The sequence below is a fragment of the Pseudophryne corroboree genome, chromosome 10 (genome assembly GCF_028390025.1).
Source record: "Pseudophryne corroboree isolate aPseCor3 chromosome 10, aPseCor3.hap2, whole genome shotgun sequence".
Lineage (NCBI taxonomy): Eukaryota > Metazoa > Chordata > Amphibia > Anura > Myobatrachidae > Pseudophryne > Pseudophryne corroboree.
In genome coordinates, this window is record NC_086453.1 from 177,766,146 (window position 1) to 177,793,101 (window position 26,956).

At 48.5% G+C, this 26,956-nt stretch overlaps 1 protein-coding gene across 1 annotated transcript in view; it reads right to left on the reverse strand.

Annotated features, from left to right (window-relative positions):
• The window catches only part of P3H1 (prolyl 3-hydroxylase 1), a 355,045-nt gene that overhangs the window by 198,480 nt on the left and 129,609 nt on the right, over positions 1 to 26,956 (reverse strand). Inside the window, exon 7 of the mRNA XM_063942954.1 lies at positions 17,565 to 17,617. Within this exon, the coding sequence (XP_063799024.1) occupies positions 17,565 to 17,617 (53 nt within the window). The remainder of the gene's footprint in view (positions 1 to 17,564; positions 17,618 to 26,956) is intronic.

Genomic DNA, 26,956 nt, shown 5'->3' on the forward strand with positions numbered 1-26,956 from the left:
ACCAGATCGGATAACTCCTTGGCTTTTTCCTCTGGAAGGAAAACCTTTTTCTGAACCGTGTCCAGAATCATTCCTAGGAACAGCAGACGAGTTGTCGGGATTAAATGGGATTTTGGAATATTCAGAATCCACCCGTGTTGTCTTAGCACCTCTTGAGATAGTGCTAAAGCTGTCTCCAGCTGTTCTCTGGACCTTGCCCTTATTAGGAGATCGTCCAAGTATGGGATAACTAATACGCCTTTTCTTCGAAGAAGAATCATCATCTCGGCCATTACCTTGGTAAAGACCCGAGGCGCCGTGGACAATCCGAACGGCAGCGTCTGAAACTGATAGTGACAGTTTTGAACAATGAACCTGAGGTACCCCTGGTGTGCGGGGTAAATCGGAACGTGTAGATACGCATCCTTGATGTCCAAGGATACCATAAAGTCCCCTTCTTCCAGGTTCGCTATCACTGCTCTGAGTGACTCCATCTTGAACTTGAACTTTTTTATGTAGAGGTTCAAGGACTTCAGATTTAGAATAGGCCTTACCGAGCCATCCGGCTTCGGTACCACAAATAGAGTGGAATAATACCCCTTTCCTTGTTGTAATAGGGGTACTTTGACTATCACCTGCTGAGCGTACAGCTTGTGAATGGCTTCCAACACCCTCTCCCTTTCGGAAGAGACGGTTGGTAAAGCAGACTTCAGGAAACGATGAGGAGGATCCGTCTCTAATTCCAACCTGTACCCCTGAGATATTATCTGCAGGATCCAGGGGTCTACCTGCGAGTGAGCCCACTGCGCGCTGTAATTTTTGAGACGGCCGCCCACTGTCCCCGAGTCCGCTTGAGAGGCCCCAGCGTCATGCTGAGGTTTTTGCAGGAGCCGGGGAGGGCTTCTGTTCCTGGGAAGGAGCTGCCTGTTGGTGTCTCTTCCCTCTTCCTCTGCCTCGTGGCAGGTACGACAAACCCTTTGCTCTCTTATTTTTGTAGGAGCGAAAAGGCTGCGGTTGAAAGGTCGGTGCCTTTCTCTGTTGGGGAGTGACTTGAGGTAAAAAAGTGGATTTCCCGGCAGTAGCCGTGGCCACCAAGTCTGATAGACCAACTCCAAATAACTCCTCCCCTTTATACGGCAAAACCTCCATGTGACGTTTTGAATCCGCATCGCCTGTCCACTGTCGTGTCCATAAGGCTCTTCTGGCTGAAATGGACATAGCACTCACCCGAGATGCCAGTGTGCAAATATCCCTCTGTGCATCACGCATATAGATAAATGCATCCTTTATTTGTTCTAACGACAGTAAAACATTGTCCCTATCTAGGGTATCAATATTTTCAATCAGGGATTCTGACCAAACTACTCCAGCACTGCACATCCAGGCAGTTGCTATAGCTGGTCGTAGTATAACACCTGCATGTGTGTATATATTCTTTTGAATAACTTCCATCTTTCTATCTGATGGATCCTTAAGTGCGGCCGTCTCAGGAGAGGGTAACGCCACTTGTTTAGATAAGCGTGTGAGCGCCTTGTCCACCTTAGGGGGTGTTTCCCAGCGCGCCCTAACCTCTGGCGGGAAAGGGTATAATGCCAATAACTTTTTTGAAATTATCAACTTTTTATCAGGAGCAACCCACGCTTCATCACACACGTCATTTAATTTTTCTGATTCAGGAAAAACTGTTTGTAGTTTTTTCACACCATACATAATACCCTGTTTTACGGTATCTGTAGTATCAGCTAAATGTAACGTCTCCTTCATTGCCAAAATCATATAACGTGTGGCCCTACTGGAAAATACGTTTGAATTTCTACCGTCGTCACTGGAATCAGTGCCTGTGTCTGGGTCTGTGTCGACCGACTGAGGCAAAGGGCGTTTTACAGCCCCTGACGGTGTTTGAGGCGCCTGGACAGGCATTAATTGATTGTCCGGCCGCCTCATGTCCTCAACTGACTGTTTAAGGGAAGATAAACCATCACGTAATTCCACAAATAAAGGCATCCATTCTGGTGTCGACCCCCTGGGGGGTGACATCTGCATATTTGGCAATTGCTCCGCCTCCACACCAATATCGTCCTCATACATGTCGACACCCCGTACCGACACACACCGCAAACTCACAGGGAATGCTCTAATGAAGACAGGACCCACTAGCCCTTTTGGGGAGACAGAGGGAGAGTCTGCCAGCACACACCACAAAGCGCTATATATACAAGGGATATCCTTATATTAAGTGCTCCCTTATAGCTGCTTTAATATATAATATATATATATATAGCCATTAATGTGCCCCCCCTCTCTGTTTTACCCTGTTTCTGTAGTGCAGTGCAGGGGAGAGACCTGGGAGCCGTCCTGACCAGCGGAGCTGTGACAGAAAATGGCGCCGTGTGCTGAGGAGATAGGCCCCGCCCCTTTTTCGGCGGGTTCTTCTCCCGCTATTTTTCCAGTCAGGCAGGGGTTAAATATCTCCATATAGCCCCTATGGGCTATATGTGAGGTATTTTTAGCCTTGTATAAGGTTTATATTTGCCTCTCAGAGCGCCCCCCCCCAGCGCTCTGCACCCTCAGTGACTGCCCAGTGAAGTGTGCTGAGAGGAAAATGGCGCACAGCTGCAGTGCTGTGCGCTACCTTATGAAGACTGAGGAGTCTTCAGCCGCCGGTTTCCGGACCTCTTCACGCTTCAGCATCTGCAAGGGGGTCGGCGGCGCGGCTCCGGGACCGGACTCCACGGCTGGGCCTGTGTTCGATCCCTCTGGAGCTAATGGTGTCCAGTAGCCAAGCAGCAAATCCACTCTGCATGCAGGTGAGTTTACTACTTTCCCCCTAAGTCCCACGTTGCAGTGATCCTGTTGCCAGCAGGACTCACTGTAAAGAAAAAAACCTAAACTAAACTTTCTCTAAGCAGCTCTTTAGGAGAGCCACCTAGATTGCACCCTTCTCGTTCGGGCACAAAATCTAACTGGAGTCTGGAGGAGGGTCATAGGGGGAGGAGCCAGTGCACACCACCTGACCTAGTAAAGCTTTACTTTTTTGTGCCCTGTCTCCTGCGGAGCCGCTATTCCCCATGGTCCTTTCAGGAACCCCAGCATCCACTTAGGACGATAGAGAAATATCTTTGCGAAGGGTGTTTTTTGAAGGCAAACGCATAACCATGACATACCGCTTCTTGCACCCAGGCATCTGTGGTGGACTGCTGCCAGGTCTGTGCAAACAGAAGTCGGCCTCCCACCCTGGGGTCCCCCAGGTGGAGGCCCGTGCAATCAGGCTGATGGCTTATTTTCTGGTTTGGAAGCAGGCACTCTGGTAGCACAATGCTTTTTAGTCTTTTCAGACCTATCCGATTGGCATTGTTTGCCATAACCCTTTCCTTTCACTTTTCCTTGGGTCGGCAAGGACCAAAAAGCTGGAAACCTAGGTTTAGACTTATAGGTTGACGGAAACTTCACTTTTTTATGCCCCCTACACATTTAGCGAACCACCGCCGAGCAGCCGGCGACTGATATGGCCGACCCAGTGGCGAGGGGAGGTGACGGGGGAGTGAAGTTTCTTCACTGTCCCAGTCACCAGGCTCCATTGCAGTGCATGCTATTATGGATGAGATTGTCCATATTGGCCTGCATGCATAAGCGACCTGGCACAAACGATGAACGATGCGCGGCCCAGCGCTCGTTCATCGTTGGTGCCTACACACTGAACAATATGAACGAGTTCTCGTTCATTAATGAACGAGAACGTTCATATCGTTCACTAATATCTTTAAGAGTGTAGGGCCCATTAGAGTCTGCTTCTGACTCCAGAATATTGTTTAATTCTTTACCAAAAACAAGTTTTATGGTAAGAACTTACCCTTGTTTAAACTCTTTCTGCGAGGTACACTGTGCTCCACAAGTCTGGACAATGGGGTGTAGGGTAGGATCTTGATCCGAGGCACCAACAAGCTCAAAGCTTTGACTGTTCCCAGAATGCACAGCGCCGCCTCCTCTATAACCCCGCCTCCCAGCACAGGAGCTCAGTTTAGTTAACCAGCCCAATGCAGTAGCAGGAAAAGAGACGACAACGGTTAGTAGCCACATACACCACACTCTCACGACAAGAGAAGTGTCAGCGGCTAATGCCATATCAACCCAAAGAAGCTAAGTGCGTCAGGGTGGGCGCCTTGTGGAGCCCAGTGTACCTCGCAGAAAGAGTTTTAACAAGGGTAAGTTCTTACCATAAAACTCGTTTTCTGCTGCGGGGTACACTGGGCTCCACAAGTCTGGACAATGGGGATGTCCTAAAGCAGTTCCTTATGGGAGGGGACGCACTGTAGCGGGCACAAGAACCCGGCGTCCAAAGGAAGCATCCTGGGAAGCGGCAGTATCGAAGGCATAGAACCTTATGAACGTGTTGCCGGAGGACCACGTAGCCGCCTTGCACAATTGGTCAAGGGTCGCACCACGTTGGTCCGCCCAAGAAGGTCCAACAGAACGAGTAGAATGGGCCGTAATGTGATGTGAACAGGAGCTGACAGACCAGCCTTCACATAAGCATGCGCAATCACCATTCTAATCCACCTGGCCAGGGTCTGCTTGTGAGCAGGCCAGCCACGTTTGTAAAATCCAAACAAAACAAAGAGAATCAGACTTTCAAATAGAAGCAGTTCTCTTCACATAGATACGGAGAGCCCGTACCACATCCAAAGACCGCTCTTTGGGAGACAAATCAGGAGAAACAAAAGCTGGAAACACAATCTCCTGATTAAGGTGGAACGAAGAAACCACCTTAGGCAAATATCCGGGACGAGTCCTAAGAACCGCCCGGTCACGGTGAAAAATCAGATATGGGGAACTACAAGACAAGGCACCCAAATCCGACACTCTTCTAGCAGAGGCATTAGCCAGCAAGAACACCACCGTAAGGGAAAGCCACTTAAGGTCAGCTTGAACCAAGAGGTTCAACTGGAGGCTCCTGCAACGCATTCCAAAACCACCGACAAGTCCCAAGGAGCCACAGGCGGGACATAGGGAGGTTGGATACGCAACACACCCTGAGTGAAAGTATCATCAGGTAAAGTCGCAATTTTTCTCTGAAACCACACCGACAAGGCAGAAATAGGAACCTTGAGGGAGGCCAGACGCAGGCCTAAATCTAAGCCCTGCTGTAGAAAAGCCAAAAGTTTGTCTGTACTTAACTTGGAAGCGTCATAATGGTTAGATGCGCACCAAACAAAGTAGGAATGCCAGACCCGATGGTAAATCCGAGCAGAGGCTGGTTTCCGGGCCCGCAACATAGTTTTAATGACCTCTTCAGAAAAACCCTTAGCTCTTAAGACGGAAGCTACAAGAGCCACGCCGTCAAAGACAGCCGGGCTAGGTCCTGGTAGACACAGGGGCCCTGAACGAGGAGGTCTGGGCGTTGTGGAAGTAGAAGCTCTGACGATAGGCCTTGCAGGTCTGAGAACCAGTGCCGTCTGGGCCACGCCGGAGCTATGAGAAGCAGATTTACTTTTTCTTGCTTGAACTTCCGAATTACCCTGGGCAGGAGTGACACCGGAGGGAACACGTACGGCAGCCGAAACCTCCTTGTCCTTGCTCCGAAGACCGGAACTTTGTGATTGTGTCGAGACGCCATCAGATCCACATCTGGAAGACCCCACCTTTCCACGAGGAGTTGAAACACTTCTGGATGGAGGCCCCACTCGCCGGCATGCACGTCCCGACGACTGAGAAAGTCCGCTTCCCAATTCAGCACTCCCGGAATGAATATTGCCGGTAGATGGCGTTCTGCCCAACGTAGAATCCGTGAGGCTTCCTTCATTGCCAAACGGCTTTGAGTGCCGCCTTGATGATTTACGTAAGCCACTGTGGTGGCGTTGTCCGACTGTACTCGAACAGGACGGTTCTGAACCAAATGCTGGGCTAGGTTCAATGCATTGAAGACCGCCCGCAATTCCAGAATGTTGATCGAGAGGAGAGATTCCTTCTTGGTCCACCGACCCTGCAAGGAGTGCTGCTCCAGTACCGCGCCCCAACCTCTTAGACTGGCATCTATCGTCAACAGGACCCACCAGAACAGCGACAGACGGACCTCCGGAGTCCAAGAGATCATGTGAGACCTGATCCGGTGAGGCAGGCCGTCTCACTTGGCTAGAATCAGCTTCTGGAGGGGGCGAGAATGGAATTGAGCATACTCCACCATGTCGAATGCTGACACCATGAGGCCCAGCACCTGCATTGCCGAATGTATCGACACTTGCGGATGAGAAAGGAAGCAACGAATCCTGTCCTGAAGTTTCAGGATTTTCTCCTGAGACAAGAACAACCTCTGGTTGTGAGTGTCCAACAGCGCTCCCAGATGCTCCCAGGGAGGATTTTTTCCAGTTGATGAGCCACCCGTGGGCTTGTAGAAACCGGACCGTCATATCCAGATGACGCAGGAGAAGATCTAGGGAATTTGCCAGGATTAACAAGTCGTCCATATACGACAATATCCTGACCCCTTGACGGCGGAGTACCACCGTTATCACCACCATAACTTTGGTGAAGACTCGCGGAGCTGTTGTTAAACCAAAAGGCAACGCCCGACACTGGTAATGGAGGTTGCCAATAGCGAACCTCAGGTATTGTTGATGTGACACTGCTATAGGAATATTCAGGTAAGCATCCTGTATGTCCAGGGAGACCATATAGTCCCCAGGTTCCAAGGCCAGAACTATAGAGCGAAGGGTTTCCATACGGAACTTGGAAACCTTCACAAATTTGTTCAGTGCCTTGAGGTTGAGAATGGGCCGGGAGGACCCATTCGGTTTCGGGACTAGAAACATCGGAGAATAGTACCACCAGCCCCTCTGAGCAAGAGGCACCTGTACTATGACTCCTGTATCCAGGAGGGTCCGTACCACCGAATGCAGAGTGTTTGCCTTTGTCTGGTCCGACGGGACGTCTGTCTGGCAAAATCGATGAGGGGGTCGGTTTTTGAAGGCTATGGCGTAACCTCGAGTGACGACTACCCGAACCCAGGCATCTGAAGTGGTCTTCAACCATTCCTGGGTATACCCTAGAAGCCGGCCCCCCCACCCTGGGATCCCCCAGGGGGAGGCCCGCCCGGCAAGATTATCGATCTTGGCTGCTGGCTGACGGGCAGCCCAGGCTCTTTTGGGCTTCGGCTTACCAGGTTTGGAAGTACGGGCCTGCTTATGGTACGCCTGACCTTTTGCTTTACCTGAAGGACAAAAGGGGCGAAAGGACGTGCCTTTGGCCTTCAACACAGAAGGAGCTGTATTAGGCAGACAGGCAGTTTTGGCAGTAGCCAAGTCAGCCACTATCTTATTTAAGTCCTCCCCAAACAGAATATCCCCTTTGAAAGGGAGTACCTCCATGGATTTTATCGAGTCCAGATCCACAGACCAGGATCTCAGCCACAATATCCTGCGAGCCAGGACTGACGTAGTAGAGGCCTTGGCTGCTGGGATACCGGCATCAGAAGCCGCCTCTTTAATATAGCGAGAAGCTGTGACAATATATGACCAGCATTGTCTAGCACGGACAGAGGAGATTTCAGCCTCTGACTCCAAGGCCCATGCTTCAATAGCCTCTGCCGCCCATGTAGCTGCAATAGTGGGCCTTTGTGCAGCACCCGTGAGGGTGTAAATCGCTTTTAGACAACCCTTGACACGTTTATCCGTAGGCTCTTTTAGAGACGTGACAGTAGTGACAGGTAGAGCTGAGGAAACCACCATCCTAGCCACATGTGAGTCTACTGGAGGAGGCGTTTCCCAATTCTTAGACAGCTCTGGCGCGAGGGGATAGCGAGCCAGCATCTTCTTTTGAGGCACAAACTTAGTACCCGGGCTTTGCCAGGGTTCCTGACGTATATCCACTAGGTGGTCAGAGTGAGGTAAAACTTGTTTAATCACCTTCTGACGCTTGAACCTATCTGGTTTCTTAGGAGGAACGGATGGTTCGGGATCATCCGTAATCTGCAGAATTAACTTAATAGCCTCCAAAAGATCAGGAACATCCACATGTGAACTACCCTCCCCATCAGCCGTATCTGAGTCAGAACCTGTGGGGTCAGTGTGTGCTGTCTTTATCAGATGAGGTGTCAGTGACAGCAGTGGATTGGTAGGAGACGAGCGTTCGCTTAGAGGACCACTTGGACTTAGGCGAGCGTTGGACAGACTTTTTAGTAGTCAGGGACTGGTTCAACTTCTTTAATTGAGCAGATAAATCGTCCGCCCACGGCGGGTTAGCTGCAGGGACCACATACGGTTGTACCGGCATTGGGGGTCCCATAGGGGGTGTTAGTTTATGAACTAGCGTATGCAGAAGCGTGGAAAAAAGGGCCCACGGAGGGTCAGTATGTGCCTCCGTTGCCACAGTCCCACTGGGGGGCAAGGAGCCTCCAGAACCAGAGCCCACAGCTGCTATATTCTCCCCATATATGCCTGTGGCTTCAGCAACACAAGCAGTGTGTTCCGCCCCAGAACCGTTACCCTCAGAAGCAGACATGATATAACTTGCAGTATGAGGTAACAGTACAATTATTAGCAGAACTATATCCCTAAACCCAAACCCCTGCGCAGTGTAGTCAGCACCAGCAGAGATAAAGGAGAGATATGGTGACTAAATCACAGAGAAAAATACGTAATACAGTATATCTTTGTGAAAATCCTATATTAAATAACACCTGACGCACCAAGCCCCCACAGGTTATAGAATATAGCGATAGCAAGTTGAGTGAAAGACACGAGATGGACACCACTCAGCTATCAATGCACACACAAATAGTCACAGTTTGTACAATGCAGAGGTTATTACAGACAATAATACTGCACTGGACTAGCTTACACAGCTATATAGTTAATAGATATAACACTACACAGTAAGAAACTGAATGTATATCACAGGGTAATTGTACTATAAAATCCTGACTAAATGCACTCTTTCTTACTAACACTGACTAAAAAGGCAGGTAGTATACTTAAGTGTCATGTAAAGTCACAGCACTGACAACCAGGCGGCTTTACATAGGAGGATTTGCCCAAGCAGTCCCAGGAACAGTGAGCTGAGGAGTAATGGCGCCGCAGACACTGACAGGGAGTGAGGAAAGAGAGATGCAGCTCCAGGGCGGGAACACTTGCTGGAAATGGTGGGCTGGGGCTGGGGGAGGGGCTTCAGGTCTAAGCCTTATCCCCCTTACTGGCAAAACCACCGGGTACTGTGGGCGATATTAAAATCGGTTTTAAGAGAAAACCTGACCTGCGCCCATGCCCTGGTGATCTAGTGGGATCGCCTGTATCCACAGTGTCCACCGCCAGCGCGCGCGGCCCGCCTCCCACTGACCGTGCCGGATCGCGATAAAGACTGGGTCCCGCGAGCGGGACCCACTTACCACCCCCCGAAGCGCAGCCACGCAGTCCTGGAGAGCCCCAGCCGTATGTGCCTAACGTGAAGTAAACCGGAGCCTCCGCTATAGGTACCCGGCAACCAGGGCTCGGGAGTGTACAGCGCAGCTGGGGAGAGCTGGAGCTGCAGCAGAGAATGTCAGAAGACGTTTACCCCTGCTACTGCCCTTGAAGTCTTCACTTTTTACCTCATAAAAAGCTTTTCTTAGGGCTGCCTGGAGCAGCCCCTCTGTTAAGTGCCTGCTTACTGCAGCACCAACTGACAAACTGAGCTCCTGTGCTGGGAGGCGGGGTTAGAGAGGAGGCGGCGCTGTGCATTCTGGGAACAGTCAAAGCTTTGAGCCTGTTGGTGCCTCGGATCAAGATCCTACTCTACACCCCATTGTCCAGACTTGTGGAGCCCAGTGTACCCCGCAGTAGAAAAGAATATCTCGAGTAAAAGGCAAAGACTCTAGCACCTTTTTGGACTAGGAGTCAGCCTTCCATGTTTGTAGCCAGATAGCACTGCATGCTGCTACTGCTGAGGCTCGAGATGCTATAGTAACCATATCCAAGGCTGCTTCCTTCATAAAAATAGCTGCCTGTTTAATATGTGCAATATGGGACTTATGTTCTCTAGATGCCAATGACAGATCATCCTCTAATGCATCAGCCCAGGCCACCACTGCTTTCGCCATCCAGGCTGAAGCCATGGTCGGCCTAACAACTGCCCTTGAAAAGGAAAAAACAGTTTTTAGAAAACCATCTATTTTTCTATCCGTTACATAATTTAATGATGTTGAAGGCAGTGGTAATGTAAATCTATGCACCAACCAAATGACATGAGTATCTACTTTGGGAGCATAATGAGAATTAAATTTTTTCGGATTTCTGTACTTCTTACTGGGTGTGACCCAAGCCTCTTGCATGATTTCCGTCAGCTGTTTCGATGCCGGAAATTCAGTTCTGACCGTTTTGGGACGTTTAAACACAGGTGCCTTGGATTGTAGCAAAGGCTCTGTTGCCTCCTCTAAGGATAAAATGGCTTTCATAGCATTAATTAGCTCAGGTATATCTACTGAACTGGGACATTCATCCTCATCTCTGTATCCAGACCCAGAATACAAGGAATTATCCTCCTTCTGAAACGTGTAGACTGAAGATGTTGTTTCATGTATGTGTGAAAGGCTGCAGATTCCTAGACTGGATGTGTTAAGACCCAGAGGAAATGTTGCATGTAAGGGTTAACTGGGTAACCAATCCCTGGTATGGAGCTGGCATTATCCCCTCAGCTATATTGGTTAAGGATTGTGCAAAAGAAGCCAATGGAGGTTCTGCTTGAACCTGTTCCTGCTTTGGCTTATTAAGGAGGCTTTGGTTAAAGCTATAACAATTTGCACATAATCCATTTTGTACCACATCTTGAGAGGTTAACCCTGCTTTGCATGACAAACATGATATCAATGTCGGTACTGCTATGGTGAGTGTATCCTCCTCACCCTTGCCTCTCTTAGACATGGCAAACAAATCACACAATTGTATGGTGGTTAGAGATGTGCACCAGAAATTTTTCGGGTTTTGGTTTTGGATTCAGTTCCGCGGCCGTGTTTTGGATTCGGACGCGTTTTGCCAAAACCTCCCTGAAATTTTTTTGTCAGATTCGGGTGTGTTTTGGATTCGGGTGTTTTTTTTACAAAAAACCCTCAAAAACAGCTTAAATCATAGAATTTGGGGGTCATTTTGATCCCATAGTATTATTAACCTCAATAATCATAATTTCCACTCATTTCCAGTCTATTCTGAACACCTCACAATATTATTTTTAGTCCTAAAATTTGCACCGAGGTTGCTGGATGGCTAAGCTAAGCGATACAAGTGGCCGACACAAACACCTGGCCCATCTAGGAGTGGCACTGCAGTGTCAGACAGGATGGCACGTAAAAAAATAGTCCCCAAACAGCACATGATGCAAAGAAAAAAGAAAGAAAAAAGAGGTGCAAGATGGAATTGTCTGCAAGATGGAATTGTCCTTGGGCCCTCCCACCCACCCTTATGTTGTATAAACAGGACATGCACACTTTAACGAACCCATCATTTCAGTGACAGGGTCTGCCACACGACTGTGACTGAAATGACTGGTTGGTTTGGGCCCCCACCAAAACAGAAGCAATCAATCTCTCCTTGCACAAACTGGCTCTACAGAGGCAAGATGTCCACCTCATCATCATCCTCCGATTCCTCCCCCCTTTCACTGTGTACATCCCCCTCCTCACAGATTATTAATTCGTCCCCACTGGAATCCACCATCTCAGATCCCTGTGTACTTTCTGGAGGCAATTGCTGATGAATGTCTCCATGGAGGAATTGATTATAATTCATTTTGATGAACATCATCTTCTCAACATTTTCTGGAAGTAACCTCGTACGCCGATTGCTGACAAGGTGAGCGGCTGCACTAAACACTCTTTCGGAGTACACACTGGAGGGAGGGCAATTTAGGTAGAATAAAGCCAGTTTGTGCAAGGGCCTCCAAATTGCCTCTTTTTCCTGCCAGTATACGTACGGACTGTCTGACGTGCCTACTTGGATGCGGTCACTCATATAATCCTCCACCATTCTTTCAATGGTGACAGAATCATATGCAGTGACAGTAGACGACATGTCAGTATCGTTGGCAGGTCCTTCAGTCCGGACCAGATGTCAGCACTCGCTCCAGACTGCTCTGCATCACCGCCAGCGGGTGGGCTCGGAATTCTTAGCCTTTCCCTCGCACCCCCAGTTGCGGGAGAATGTGAAGGAGGAGCTGTTGACGGGTCACGTTCCGCTTGACTTGACAATTTTCTCACCAGCAGGTCTTTGAACGTCTGCAGACTTGTGTCTGCCGGAAAGAGAGATACAACGTAGGTTTTAAATCTAGGATCGAGCACGGTGGCCAAAATGTAGTGCTCTGATTTCAACAGATTGACCACCCGTGAATCCTGGTTAAGCGAATTAAGGGCTCCATCCACAAGTCCCACATGCCTAGCGGAATCGCTCTGTTTTAGCTCCTCCTTCAATGTCTCCAGCTTCTTCTGCAAAAGCCTGATGAGGGGAAAGACCTGACTCAGGCTGGCAGTGTCTGAACTGACTTCACGTGTGGCAAGTTCAAAGGGTTGCAGAACCTTGCACAACGTTGAAATCATTCTCCATTGCGCTTGAGTCAGGTGCATTCCCCCTCCTTTGCCTATATCGTAGGCAAATGTATAGGCTTGAATGGCCTTTTGCTGCTCCTCCATCCTCTGAAGCATATAGAGGGTTGAATTCCACCTCGTTACCACCTCTTGCTTCAGATGATGGCAGGGCAGGTTCAGGACTATTTGCTGGTGCTCCAGTCTTCGGCACGCGGTGGCTGAATGCCGAAAGTGGCCCGCAATTCTTCGGGCCACCGACAGCATCTCTTGCACGCCCATGTCGTTTTTTTTTAAATAATTCTGCACCACCAAATTCAATGTATGTGCAAAACATGGGACGTGCTGGAATTTGCCCAGATGTAATGCACGCACAATATTGGTGGCGTTGTCCGATGTCACAAATCCCCAGGAGAGTCCAATTGGGGTAAGCCATTCTGCGATGATGTTCCTCAGTTTCCGTAAGAGGTTGTCAGCTGTGTGCCTCTTATGGAAAGCGGTGATGCAAAGCGCAGCCTGCCTAGGAACGAGTTGGCGTTTGCGAGATGCTGCTACTGGTGCCGCCGCTGCTGTTCTTGCTGCGGGAGGCAATACATCTACCCAGTGGGCTGTCACAGTCATATAGTCCTGAGTCTGCCCTGCTTCACTTGTCCACATGTCCGTGGTTAAGTGGACATTGGGTACAACTGCATTTTTTAGGACACTGGTGACTCTTTTTCTGACGTCTGTGTACATTTTCGGTATCGCCTGCCTAGAGAAATGGAACCTAGATGGTATTTGGTACCGGGGACATAGTACCTCAATCAAGTCTCTAGTTGCCTGCGAATTAACGGTGGATACCGGACACACGTTTCTCACCACCCAGGCTGACAAGACCCGAGTTATCCACTTTGCAGCAGGATGACTGCTGTGATATTTCATCTTCCTCGCAAAGGACTGTTGGACAGTCAATTGCTTACTGGAAGTAGTACAAGTGGTCTTCCGACTTCCCCTCTGGGATGACGATCGACTCCCAGCAGCAACAACAGCAGCAGCGCCAGCAGCAGTAGGCGTTACACTCAAGGATGCATCGGAGGAATCCCAGGCAGGAGAGGACTCGTCAGACTTGCCAGTGACATGGCCTGCAGGACTATTGGCTTTCCTGTGTAAGGTGGAAATTGACACTGAGGGAGTTGGTGGTGTGGTTTGCAGGAGCTTGGTTAGAAGAGGAAGGGATTTAGTGGTCAGTGGACTGCTTCCGCTGTCATCCAAAGTTTTCGAACTTGTCACTGACTTCTGATGAATGCGGTCCAGGTGACTTATAAGGGACGATGTTCCTAGGTGGTTAATTGTCCTTACCCCTACTTATTACAGCTTGACAAAGCCAACACATGGCTTGACACCTGTTGTCCGCATTTGTGTTGAAATAATTCCACACCGAAGAGCTGATTTTTTTTGTATTTTGACCAGGCATGTCAATGGCCATATTCCTCCCACGGACAACAGGTGTCTCCCCGGGTGCCTGACTTAAACAAACCACCTCACCTCCTTGTCAATTTCCTCCCCAGCGCCAGCAACACCCATATCCTCATCCTGGTGTACTTCAACAGTGACATCTTCAATTTGACTATCAGGAACTGGACTGCAGGTGCTCCTTCCAGCACTTGCAGGGGGCGTGCACATGGTGGAAGGCGCAAGCTCTTCCCGTCCAGTGTTGGGAAGGTCAGGCATCGCAACCGACACAAATGGACTCTCCTTGGGGATTTGTGATTTAGAAAAACGCACAGTTCTTTGCTGTGCTTTTGCCAGCTTAAGTCTTTTCATTTTTCTAGCGAGAGGATGAGTACTTCCATCCTCATGTGAATCTGAACCACTAGCCATGAACATAGGCCAGGGCCTCAGCCGTTCCTTGCCACTCCGTGTCGTAAATGGCATATTGGCAAGTTTACGCTTCTCAGACGCTTTCAATTTTGATTTTTGGGTCATTTTACTGAACTTTTGTTTTTTGGATATTACATGCTCTCTACTATGACATTGGGCATCGGCCTTGGCAGACTACGTTGATGGCATTTCATCGTCTTGGCTAGGACTAGTGGCAGCAGCTTCAGCACGAGGTGGAAGTGGATCTTGATCTTTCCCTATTTTACCCTTCACATTTTTGTTCTCCATTTTTTAATGTGTGGAATTATATGCCAGTATCAATAGCAATGGCCTACTACTATATATACTGCGCACAACTGAAATGCACCACAGGTATGGATGGATAGTATACTTGACGACACAGAGGTAGGTAGAGCAGTGGCCTTCCGTACCGTCCTGCTATATATACTGGTGGTCACTGTCAGCAAACTGCAAAACTAAAACGCACCACAGGTATAGAATCTAGATGGACAGTATACTTGACGACACAGAGGTAGGTAGAGCAGTGGCCTTCCGTACCGTACTGCTATATATACTGGTGGTCACTGTCAGCAAAACTCTGCACTGTACTCCTCCTATATAATACAGCTGCTCCCCAGTCCCCACAATTAAGCAATAAGCACAAATATTTGCAGCAACATTAATAAACTGAGAGGACGCCAGCCACGTCCTCTCCGTAACATTTCCAATGCACGAGTGAAAATGGCGGCGACGCGCGGCTCCTTATATACAATACGAATCTCGCGAGAATCCTACCGCGGTATGATGACGTTCGGGCGCGCTCGGGTTAACCGAGCCATACGGGAGAATCAGAGTATGCCTCGGACCCGTGTAAAATGGGTGAAGTTCGGGGGGGTTCGGTTTCCGAGGAACCGAACCCGCTCATCACTAATGGTGGTACTATACAATTAGTGACCCTATTCACTTTAAGCTTGCTAAAGTGATATACAATCCGATCCCTCCCTGCCTTGCACCAGCATTGAGGATCAGATATACAAAGATAGCAAAAACTGACAGAAATATTAGTATAGTAAAGGTCAGCAGCCGCACTAGCAATCAGTTACAAGTTTTACATTAGTATAATAAGCAATATGAGCATATATTCAACTACAGATAAATTTCAGCTATGTAGGAGAAACATATTACTGCATTACCTTATATAGGACTTTTAACATATTCAGTCGCACAGCGAAAGAGACAGGGGTAACAGTTTACCAGACTCATATGCATCAGACACTTATCCAACTACTCGCACCCCAATAGCAGGTAGAACCTTAGTGCTGTATCCCCTGCCCCAGGAGAGCGGGATACAGGGAGACTTAACCCTGCTTCCAGGATCGATCAATACGTTAGCAAACCCTGAATGGATCCAGATGTAAATGGTGAACACAAACGCCCAAGTGAACACATACGCTATCAGTGAACACAGATGCCCAACTGAACACAGACGCACCAGTGTCACAGCCGCCTATGCTGCGACTGGGTCCGTTAGATATCTAGCGTCTCAGACGGAAGCGGAAAATCAGTTCATGGCGGAAAACTTAAAGGAAACAGGTCATGAACTGGGGGGGAGGGGCAACCAGAGGAGAGCCTTACTTTCCACTGCTGACATCAATCCCAGGGATCCTGGCCTCTTACTAATCCGTGGAGCCTATCATCCTTGAGGACTAGCGCTGGTGCACCCTAGGTGGCAGCTAACTGTTTGGTAGTCTCCCCCCAAAAACATTGCAGCTGTGTCTCGCATCTCAACCCGCTAAGCGGAACAGACGCCTTATAGGCCCTACACACTGGCCGATCCGCCGCCAAGCTGCCCGACGGTGGATACGGCCGACGGGCGACCCGGCGGAGGGGGGGGGGCAGTGACGAGGGGAGTTAAGTTTCTTCACTTTCCCCGTCACCCGGCTGCTTTGAAGTGCAGGCAAATATTGGCCTGCATATACAGCCGACGGGGGACCAGCGATGAACAAGCGCGGGGCCGCGCATCGTTTATTGCTGGAGCCTCCACACTGCACGATATGAACGTTATCTCGTTCATTAATGAACGAGATCGTTCATATCGAGCAGTCATGTCGGCCAGTGTGTAGGGCCCTTTACCTTCTCCCTATTCAACGGCCACAGCCTGATAACATCAGCTGGACTTGCTAGCACAGTACATCCTCACTGACGCCCGCAGAAACGGCACTGTACACGTGGGTAAGCGCTATCGCGACCCGGCGGAAAGTTTTTGGAGAGACTCTTTCTAAGGTGCTTAAAAAACGCTTTTTAGAAAGATCGCTAAAAAAAATAAGACTATAAAACTAAATTAAATTAAAGAAAGCTTATGGCTGGCAAAAAATTAGCAGCCCTAGTACGTGGCCGGCTCCTGTCGCTCCAAACAATGGGGGCAATTCCGAGTTGACCGCAGCAGCGAATTTGTTAGCAGTTGGGCAAAACCATGTGCAGTGCAGGGGGGGGGGGGGGGGGCAGACATAACATGTGCAGAGAAAGTTAGATTTGGGTGGGTTATTTTGTTTCTTTGCAGGGTAAATACTGGTTGCTTTTTTTGCACTGCAATTTAGATTTCAGTTTGAACACACCACACCGAAATCTAACTCTCTCTGTTATATCTGCCCCCCCCCCCCCCCCCTGCAGTGCACATGGTTTTACCCAACTGCTAACAAATTTGCTGCTGCAATCAACTCTAAATGACCCCCAATAAACTGAATTGCCTGAGCCAGGAGGCTGGGACATAGGAGATTGGCCAGTTGCAATCTGGGAGGCCGAAAGCTTTGATCGTTGGTGTCATTCCGCTGATGCTACCTTATATCCCAATGTATATCCTGTGGATACTACTGTGAACCCTGCAGGTGAAAAAACATTTCACAACCTGATTTAGCTGACCTCATTTACACTCACAAATGTAAAGATCAACTTTGCAAATATTACAGGGATACATTTTAATCCATTGCTGAAAGAAAAGTTTGATATCCATTAATAATTCTCAGTTTCAGAGACTTCAATGTTACATTTTCATCTTTTTCTTGTCCTGCCACACATGGAGCTTGGACTGTGTGATTTTTAACATTAAGTTAAAAACTAGGTTAAATAAATAACAAAATGCAGCATTCAACAAACCATTTACCATGTTAATAATAAATATAGATCAACTTACTTTTGCTTTTCTCGTAACCTCTTGGGCATGACATTTTCTGGTGTCCACGTATCCTGTAATAGCAAATGACTGTTTATCACTATACAGTCTCTAAAGGAGTGTTAAAGGATGTAGGGGAAATTAATATGCAACACTAGACAACCATAGGGCTATAAAGGTCATTTGGAAAAGTGGTAGAGAAAGAAGTTTTTACATTATACAACCAACTGTGGGCAAGTGCACTTTGCGTTTATTTCTTTTATTAAAACAAGGAAGTGCATCAATTTGTGAACCAAGTTAGCAGCACCTGTTGACAGGGCTGAAGTCTGATCACCTGAAGAGAGAGTACATTGGCTGATCAAAGGCATCCTTGCAGTGTCACAAAGCATTAATGTGCCATTCCCCCTAATCCATGTTTAAATTAAAAGAGAACCAAAACACCAACGGGGCCCATTTATTATATCCTGCATTTTAATATGACTAAAAATAGGATTTTGGTTACCTACCGGTAAATCCTTTTCTCGTAGTCCGTAGAGGATGCTGGGGTCCACATTCGTACCATGGGGTATGGACGGGTCCACCAGGAGCCATTGGCACGTTAAGAGCTTGAGAGTGTGGGCTGGCTCCTCCCTCTATGCCCCTCCTACCAGACTCAGTCTAGAAACTGTGCCCAAGGAGACGGACATCTTCGAGAGAAGGATTTAACACAGATAGTGGCGAGATTCATACCAGCTCACACATACAAGTCACATCAAGCTAACTTAGCAACCACTGAAAACATTACTTACCAAGTAACAATGCAGTACTTAACTAAAAACAAAGTTGTACTGAACAAGATAACAACTGCAGGAAAACGAAGCACTTGGAGGGCATCCTCTAGACTACGAGAAAAGGATTTACCGGTAGGACGCTGGGGTCCACATTAGTACCATGGGGATGTACCAAAGCTCCCAGAACGGGAGGGAGAGTGGGCCTTGACAGACGTAGGACACAGCAAGCCTACCGTAGAATATGCATGATGGATAGAGAACCTGATCCAGCGAGAGATCGTCTGCTTAGAAGCAGGACACCCAATTTTCTTGGGATCATACAGGACAGAGTCCGATTTCCTATGACGAGCAGTCCTCTGCACATATATTTTCAGAGCCCTTACAACATCAAAGGACTTTGAAAAAACTGGCAACACAATAGGTTGGTTGATATGAAATGCCGGACACAAACTTCGGAAGAAACTGCTGACGTGTCCGGAGCTCAGCTCGATCTTCGTGGAAGATCAAGTATGGGCTTTTACAGGACAAAGCCCCCAACTCCGACACACGTCTAGCAGAAAGCTAAAGCCAACAACGTGATAGTCTTCCACGTAAGAAATTTGACCTCAACCTCCTGTAGAGGATCGAACTAGTCCGATTGGAGGAATTGCAATACCATGTTAAGTTCCCAAAGTGCCGTAGGCGGTACAAAGGGAGGTTGGATGTGCAGAACTCCCTTCAAAAAGGTCTGAACCTCAGGGAGGGCAGCCAATTGTTTTTGGAAACATAGATTTATTAGTGCTGCGCTCAATCCTAATGTTTGAATGGAAATAATGGGTGTTAATCGTTTTTAGTGTTAGTTCTTTCAGGAAGTGTACCCTTATTTCTCCGTCCCCCTTAGCCTAAAAAAGTTGTCATGAGCTTCTACTGAAGGTCGTGGTATGTGTCCTAAACCAGGAACCGTATAATGCACAAAATGTGTGAATAGGAGATATCCCAATGACCAGCATATATATATGAATATAAATGTAGAAATGAGTGATTGACCAATATAGATCCTTTTTGAGCACTGTTTAATGGCTCATTTATTGTTTAAAGTCCGCTTGGAACTAATAGTCTATACTAATTTTAGGATCAGTATATGATCATATACTGATCCTAATTCCAAATTACTGCAACCTCTATGCACGGAGCGCAGAACGCTGAATCAATTACAAACAACCGGGTCACGTGACCAGGAAGTCCGGGACGCGACTGTGCAACCAAGCAACCGCTGGACGAGAAGAAGAAGAAGAAGGAGGAAGTCGTTGGTGGAGCCTCGGTGACGATCGAGAAAGGAGGGCAGGTGAGTGTCCGTAGGAGGCAGGAGGCTACACAGTGTGCGGCTCTGTAGAGCGCACTCCGGGTTTCCTCCCAGCCTCAGACAGGCTCCACTTACAGACCGACCGACACCCAGGGGGCGGCTGTACCAAGACGCACCACGGGCGGCGGGGTTTGGGAAGCAGGAGCTAGTCCGGATCCCCCTCCATCTCCATTTTTCTGTATTGTTAACCTGAGGCTCTGCTAAACGTGAAGACCGGGTGTTTAATTTTTTACAGCTGGAATCTCTTTTGCATTTGAAGGATTGATAGACTTGCCATCTAACGGATTTGCGGGACGCCGCAATCCGACATTTGAGATTAAGCTATATACATTTTTTATTTAAGAGACTATTAGTTCCAAGCGGACTTTAAACAATAAATGAGCCATTAAACAGTGCTCAAAAAGGATCTATATTGGTCAATCACTCATTTCTACATAAATATTCATATATATATGCTGGTCATTGGGATATCTCCTATTCACACATTTTGTGCATTATACGGTTCCTGGTTTAGGACACATACCACGACCTTCAGTAGAAGCTCATGACAACTTTTTTAGGCTAAGGGGGACGGAGAAATAAGGGTACACTTCCTGAAAGAACTAACACTAAAAACGATTAACACCCATTATTTCCATTCAAACATTAGGATTGAGCGCAGCACTAATAAATCTATGTTTGCTGTTATTTAGGTTGGTCACCTTTAAGTGCAGCAGCTCATCCGAACACTAGAGGGCCTCAGTGCGCAGTTAACTCCAAAGAAATTGTTTTTGGAAGAAAATGGATAGGGCCGAAATCTGGACCTTCGCAGATCCCAACCTCAGGCTCATATCCACACCAGCTTGTAGGAAGAGGAGAAACCGTCCCAGTTGAAACTCCATCGCAGGAAATTTCTTGGACTCACACCAAGATACATATTTTTTCCAAATTCGATGGTAATGTTTAGAAGTTACTCCTTTCCTAGCCTGTATCAGGGTAGGAATAACCTTGTTCGGAATGCCCTTCCAAACTAGTATCAGACGTTCAACCTCCATGCCATCAAACATAGCCACGGTAAGTCTTGATAGGCGAACGGACCCTGCTGGAGCAGGTTCTCCCGAAGAGGAAGAGGCCTCGGATCTTCTTGCAGTAGATCCAGAAGATTCGCATACCAAAGACCTTCTTGGCCAGTCTGGAGCAATGAGAATCGCTTGAACCCTTGTTCTCCTTATGAGTTATAGAACTCTTGGAATGAGTGGAAGTGGAGGAAACACGTACACTGACTGGAACACCCACGGAGTCACTAGGGCGTCCACCGCCACTGCTTGTGGGTCCCTCGACCTGGAACAATACCGCCGAAGCTTCTTGTTGAGACGAGAGGCCATCATGTCGATCTGGGGGTACGCCCCAAAGATCTGTTACCTCCTTGAACACCTCCGGATGGAGACCTCACTCCCCTGGATGGAGATCGTGTCTGCTGAGGAAGTCCGCTTCCCAGTTGTCTACTCCTGGAATGAAGATTGCTGACAGCGCCAACGCGTGCTTTTCTGCCCAGAGGATGAGTCTTGTTATCTCTGCCATTGCAGCTCTGCTCTTCGTTCTGCCCTGTCGGTTTATGCAAGCCACCGTTGTCACATTGTCCGACTGCACTTGAATGACCCGATTTCTCAGAAGATGGGCCGCTTGGAGAAGACCATTGCAGATGGCGCTTAGTTCCAGAATGTTTATCGGCAGGCCGGCTTCCAGACTTGACCACCTTCCTTGGAAGGTTTCCCCTTGAGTGACTGCGCCCCATCCAAGAGACTTGCATCCGTGGTTAGAAAGATCCAGTCCTGAATCCCGAACCTGCGGCACTCCAGAATGTGAGGTAATTGCAGCCACCAGAATGAAATCCTGGCCTTTGGCGACAGACTTATTCTCTGGTGCATGTGTAGATGGGATCCTGACCACTTGTCCAGGAGATCCAGTTGGAAGGACCGAGCGTGAAACCTCCCGTACTGCAGAGCCTCGTAAGAGGCCACCATCTTCCCCAGAAGGCGAATGCACTGATGAACTGACACCCAGGCTGGCTTCAGGACATCCCGGACCATCGCTTGAATCACCAAAGCTTTTTCCTCTGGAAGAAACACCCTCTGCACCTCCGTGTTGAGGATCATTCCCAGAAAATACAACCTCCTGGTTGGTTCCAATTGTGATTTTTGAAGATTCAGGATTCAACCATGTTCCCTGAGAAGCTGGGTCGTGAGTGTTACGGACCGTAACAGCCTCTCCTTGGACAATGCCTTCATCAGCAGATCGTCCAGATACGGAATTATGTTCACTCCCTGTCTGCGGAGGAGAACCATCATTTCCGCCATCACCTTGGTGAATACCCTCTGTGCTGTGGAGAGGCCGAATGGGAGGGTCTGGAAATGAAAGTGACAGGCCAACAATGCGAATCGAAGATAAGTTTGATGCAGCAGCCAAAATCGGAATGTGGAGGTACGCATCCTTGATATTCAGGGATACTAGGAATTCCCCCTCCTCCAGACCCGATATCACCGCCTTTAGAGACTCCATTTTGAACTTGAACTCCCTCAGAAAGGGGTTTAGTGATTTTAAGTTCAGAATGGGTCTGACTGAACCATCCGGTTCGGTACCACGAAAAGGTTCAAATAGTAACCATTGTTTTGCATATGAGGTGGTACTGGTACAATAACTTGTGCCTCCGCCAACTTCTGAACGGCTTCTTGCAGGACAGTCTTGTCTACCAACAGAGCTGGCAAGATTGATCTGAAAAATCGGTGAGGAGGGAGATTTTGAAATTACAGCCTGTACCCCTGGGACACAATATCTTGCACCCAGGGGTCCAGGCCGGAGGACACCCAGTCATGACTGAAATGTCTGAGTCTCGCTCCTACAGGCCCCACCTCAGAGGCATGCAGTCCACCATCATGCGGAGGACTTTGGTGTACCTGAAGCAGGTTTCTGTTCCTGGAAACCTGCAGCCGCAGGTTTCTTGAACTTGCGCCGACCTCACCAAAAGAAGGTGTTGGACGGCTTGGCCTTTCTGGGCTTGTTAGACCGAAAGGACTGTGATGTAACTAAAGAAAAGGGTTTCTTCGGAGCAGGTGTAGCTGAGGGAAGAAAGGGTGACTTACCAACCGTAGCCATGGAGATCCACGCATCTAACGCTTCCCCAAAGAGAGCCTGACCTGTGTAGAGTAGGGTCTCCACACTTCTCCTGGATTACGCGTCGGCAGACCACTGGCACAACCACAGTCCTCGACGAGCTGATACTGACATGGAGGAAATCCCCGCAGCCATGGAACTCAGGTCTTTCATGGATTCTACCAGAAATCCTGCCGAATCCTGAATGTTACGTAAAAACAATTCAACATCACATTTCTCCAAAGTATCCAAGTCCTCAAGTAACGTGCCTGACCACTTTACTATAGCTTTGGCGATCCAAGCACTGGCAATAGTGGGACGTAGGATTGCCCCAGAAGCCGTGTACATGGATTTGAGCGTATTATCAATTTTACGATCAGCTGGCTCTTTCAAGGCGGTAGATCCTTGAACAGGTAAAACCACCTTTTTTGAGAGTCTGGATACTGACGCGTCAACAATAGGCGGGTTTTCCCATTTTTTCCTATCCTCTACCGGGAAAGGAAATGCTACCAGAACCCTTTTAGGCATCTGGAATTTTTTATCCGGGTTTTCCCAAGCCTATAGCATTTAATTCCTTTGACGCAGGGAAGGTTAGCGAGTCTTTTATTTTTTTTTCAGTGAAGTAAACCTCCTCAACCTGCTCGGGTGTTGTATCAGCAATATTCATCACATCCCTAATAGCCTCTATCATCAATTGCACCCCTTTTGCAAGAGATGCAGCCCCCCGCAACACATCCCCGTCACCGTCTGCAGTATCAGAATCAGTATCATCCTGCCTGATCTGAGCAAGAGCACGTTTATGTGACTATACAGCAGGGAGCCCTGATGTACCAGAACTAGGCCAGACTGCCATAGAGTTCTGTAAAGCCTGAGTTGCAGATTAATTTTGTGTAACCCTATTTGAAATCTGAGAAATTATAGATTTGATAGAGGATAACCACTCAGGCTCCCTTGCTGGAATCTGTGCTAAACCAGTGCAATCCTGATTACATGGAATGGGATCATTCTGAGAGGACATATCCTCTGCAGTATATGACACAGAGTCCCTGGACATTGCTTAATGGAGACCGCAGACACTCCACACACAAACACAGGCGAGAGCAGACAGAGTTTCACCCCCAAGAATGGCAAGAGAGACACAGATTGGAGCCAACCCACACACAGCGCTTTTAATATAAAGGGAGACACAGTCGTTTTGCAGCCTCAACCACCTTCTACAACACCCAGTACCGTGATAGCTGGAGTTGCTGTGGAGGGACTTGCTCTTCACTGACAGCGTTGTGCAGGCAGGAAAATGGCGCTGAACGCTGCTGTTCCGGTCTGAGAAGCTCTGCCCCCAAAATGCCGCTCTTCATAGGATTATACTGGCCTGAGAATTTATGCTGGCTGAGATCCGGGGACCCCAACAGGCTGTGTGACCAGTGTAGGGTGTAGGCGCTGGCTCAGGGTGCCCCTCACAGCGCCGCACTATGTACCGCTGAGTCTCCGGAGTGCAGTGAATACTGCGCTCCTACCCTTATGCCGCCATCTTCACACCGGTTCCCCGCTTGCTACGGGGGTTGGTGACTCACTCGCCACAAATCTTCAGCTCTGTAAGGGGGTGGCGGCATGCTGCCGGGGTGAGCGATCCCCTGTGGTGGGGAACGATCTATTCCCTTAGGAGCTCAGTGTCCTGTCAGCGGAGATAGTGGCTCAGACCCCGCAGGACGGACACTAGCCCCCCCCCCCCCCCTTAGTCCCACGAAGCAGGGAGGCTGTTGCAAGCAGCCTCCCTGTAAAATAATAAACTCTAAGATAAACTTTACTAGAGAAACTCTGTAGAGCTCCCCTAGCTGTGACCGGCTCCTCCGGGCACATTTTCTAAACGGAGTCTGGTAGGAGGGGCATAGAGGGAGGAGTCAGCCCACACTCTCAAACTCTTAAAGTGCCAATGGCTCCTGGTGGACCGGTCTATACCCCATGGTACTAATGTGGACCCCAGCATCCTCTAGGACGTAAGAGAAATGGGATTTTGGTACGTACCGGTAAATCCTTTTCTCTGATTCCACAGTGGACATTGGAGAGATTACACTGGGGTAAAGAGGCGTGGTTAGTGGGAGAATGCACTTATTATAATTTAGAAGTGTGATGCTCCTCCCAACTCTATTATCCATTATCCTCCAGTTAGAAAAACGTAGACTAAGAGGAGAAGGAGAACAGGAGGATAAGATAGGAGGGGTTTACTGCGATTGGCCGGCACTCGGGATCCCGGCTCCCAGCATACTGGCACCGGGATCCCGACCGCCAGAATGCCGGCATCTGGGTGAGCGCAAAAGAGCTCGCTACGCGCGCCAAGCTATTTATTCTCTCTCCAAGGGTGTCGTGGACAACCCAAGAGAGAATCGTTGTCTGTATACCGGCTGTCAGGATTCTGGCGCCGGTATGCTGAGTGCCGGGATCCTGGCAGTCGGTATACTGAGTGCCTCCCGATAGGAGAATCACACCCAAACAAACAACAACTTGGCAAAACCAAAAACTATAAACAGACAGCGCAGAGGAGGGCGTCCAGTGTCCTCTGTGGAATCAGAAAAAGGATTTACAGGTAAGTACCAAAATCCCATTTTCTCTTTCATCCACTAGGGGACACTAGAAAGATTACACTGGGGGGTATCTCAAAGGTCCCCACCACCTGTGCAGGAGAGCTCTGAGGAACCTGCAAAATAACTTGACCAAACCTGGAGGCTGATGCTGCAAGAGTGTCAAACTTGTAAAACTTGATAAACATGTTAACCGAGGACCAAGTGGCCGCACAACACAGCTGTGTTGTGGAAGCACCACGACATGCTGCCGAGGACACAGCCACGTGTGCTAAAATGGAAGAAGGGTGTCTAGCAGTGCTGACACATGCCTGGTGGATAGTTAGATGAATCCACCTGGCTAAATAAAATCTGCTTTGAGGCTGGCCAACCTCTCCGAACTGCATCATATAGCACAAACAACGTATCCGATTTCCGTAAGGATGTCATTCTGGTAATGTAAATCCGCAAGGCCCTGACTACATCCAGGGTAGAGGGTTGTCCAGAGTCACCTAGGAAGGAAGGGACCACAAGAGGTTTATTTATGTGGAAAAGCGGAGACTAAGAGGGGATATGATCAACATCTACAAATACATAAGGGGACAATACACAGAGCTTGCGCGGGACCTGTTTTTGGTTAGATCAACACAGAGGACTCGTGGACACTCGCTCAGGTTAGAGGAGAGGAGATTCCGCACAATACGGCGTAGAGGCTTTTTCACGGTAAGGACAATACGTGTTTGGAATTCCCTGCCCGAGGGAGTTGTAATGGCGGAATCTGTCAACACCTTTAAGAATGGGTTAGATAAATTCCTATTGGATAAGGATAGCCAGGGGTATGGTGCATAGTCATGCATTATAGTTACTATAAATAAGGATAAAATGCAATGGCTGACAGCAGCATCAGTCAGAAATTTTAGTCAAATCATCATGCATAGGACACCACAAATAGGTTGAACTCGATGGACAATTGTCTTTTTTCAACCTCAGATACTATGTTACTATGAACGCCGACACAACCTTTGGACAGAAGATAGCCTGTGTCCTGAGTTCAGCTCTGTCTTCGTAAAAAAGGAGGTATGGAGGTTGCATGATAGTGCACCCAATTCTGAGACACAGCGAGCTGAAGCCAGTGCCAAAAGAAGAACGGTCTTCCACATGAGATATAGAAGACTGAAGAAAAGTGAGCACCAGACTAAGGTCCCATGGAGCTGTAGGCGGGACGAAAGGAGGTTGCAATCTAAGCGTCCCCTGAAAACATGTTAGTACCTCGGGTAGAAGGCCTAGTCGTTGGTGAAAGAAAATGGAGAGTGCAGAGACCTAAGCGGTGTCCAGCATCCAGGCCATCTTGTAAAAAGAGCAACAGTTGAGATGAAAAGTCCTGGATGACACACCTTTTCTTTCACACCATGAAATATAAGAGCACCAGATGCGGTGATAATGAGCCGCCATAACAGGGTTCATAGCGCATAACATAGTAGGAATAATTACTTCTGGAATTACCCTACTTCTTAGTATAGCGGTCTCAACAGACACCCTATGAAACGCAGCCGCGCTAAATTGGTGTGCACGAACAGACCCAGCTGCAGAAGATCAGGACGAAGTGGTAGGGTCCAA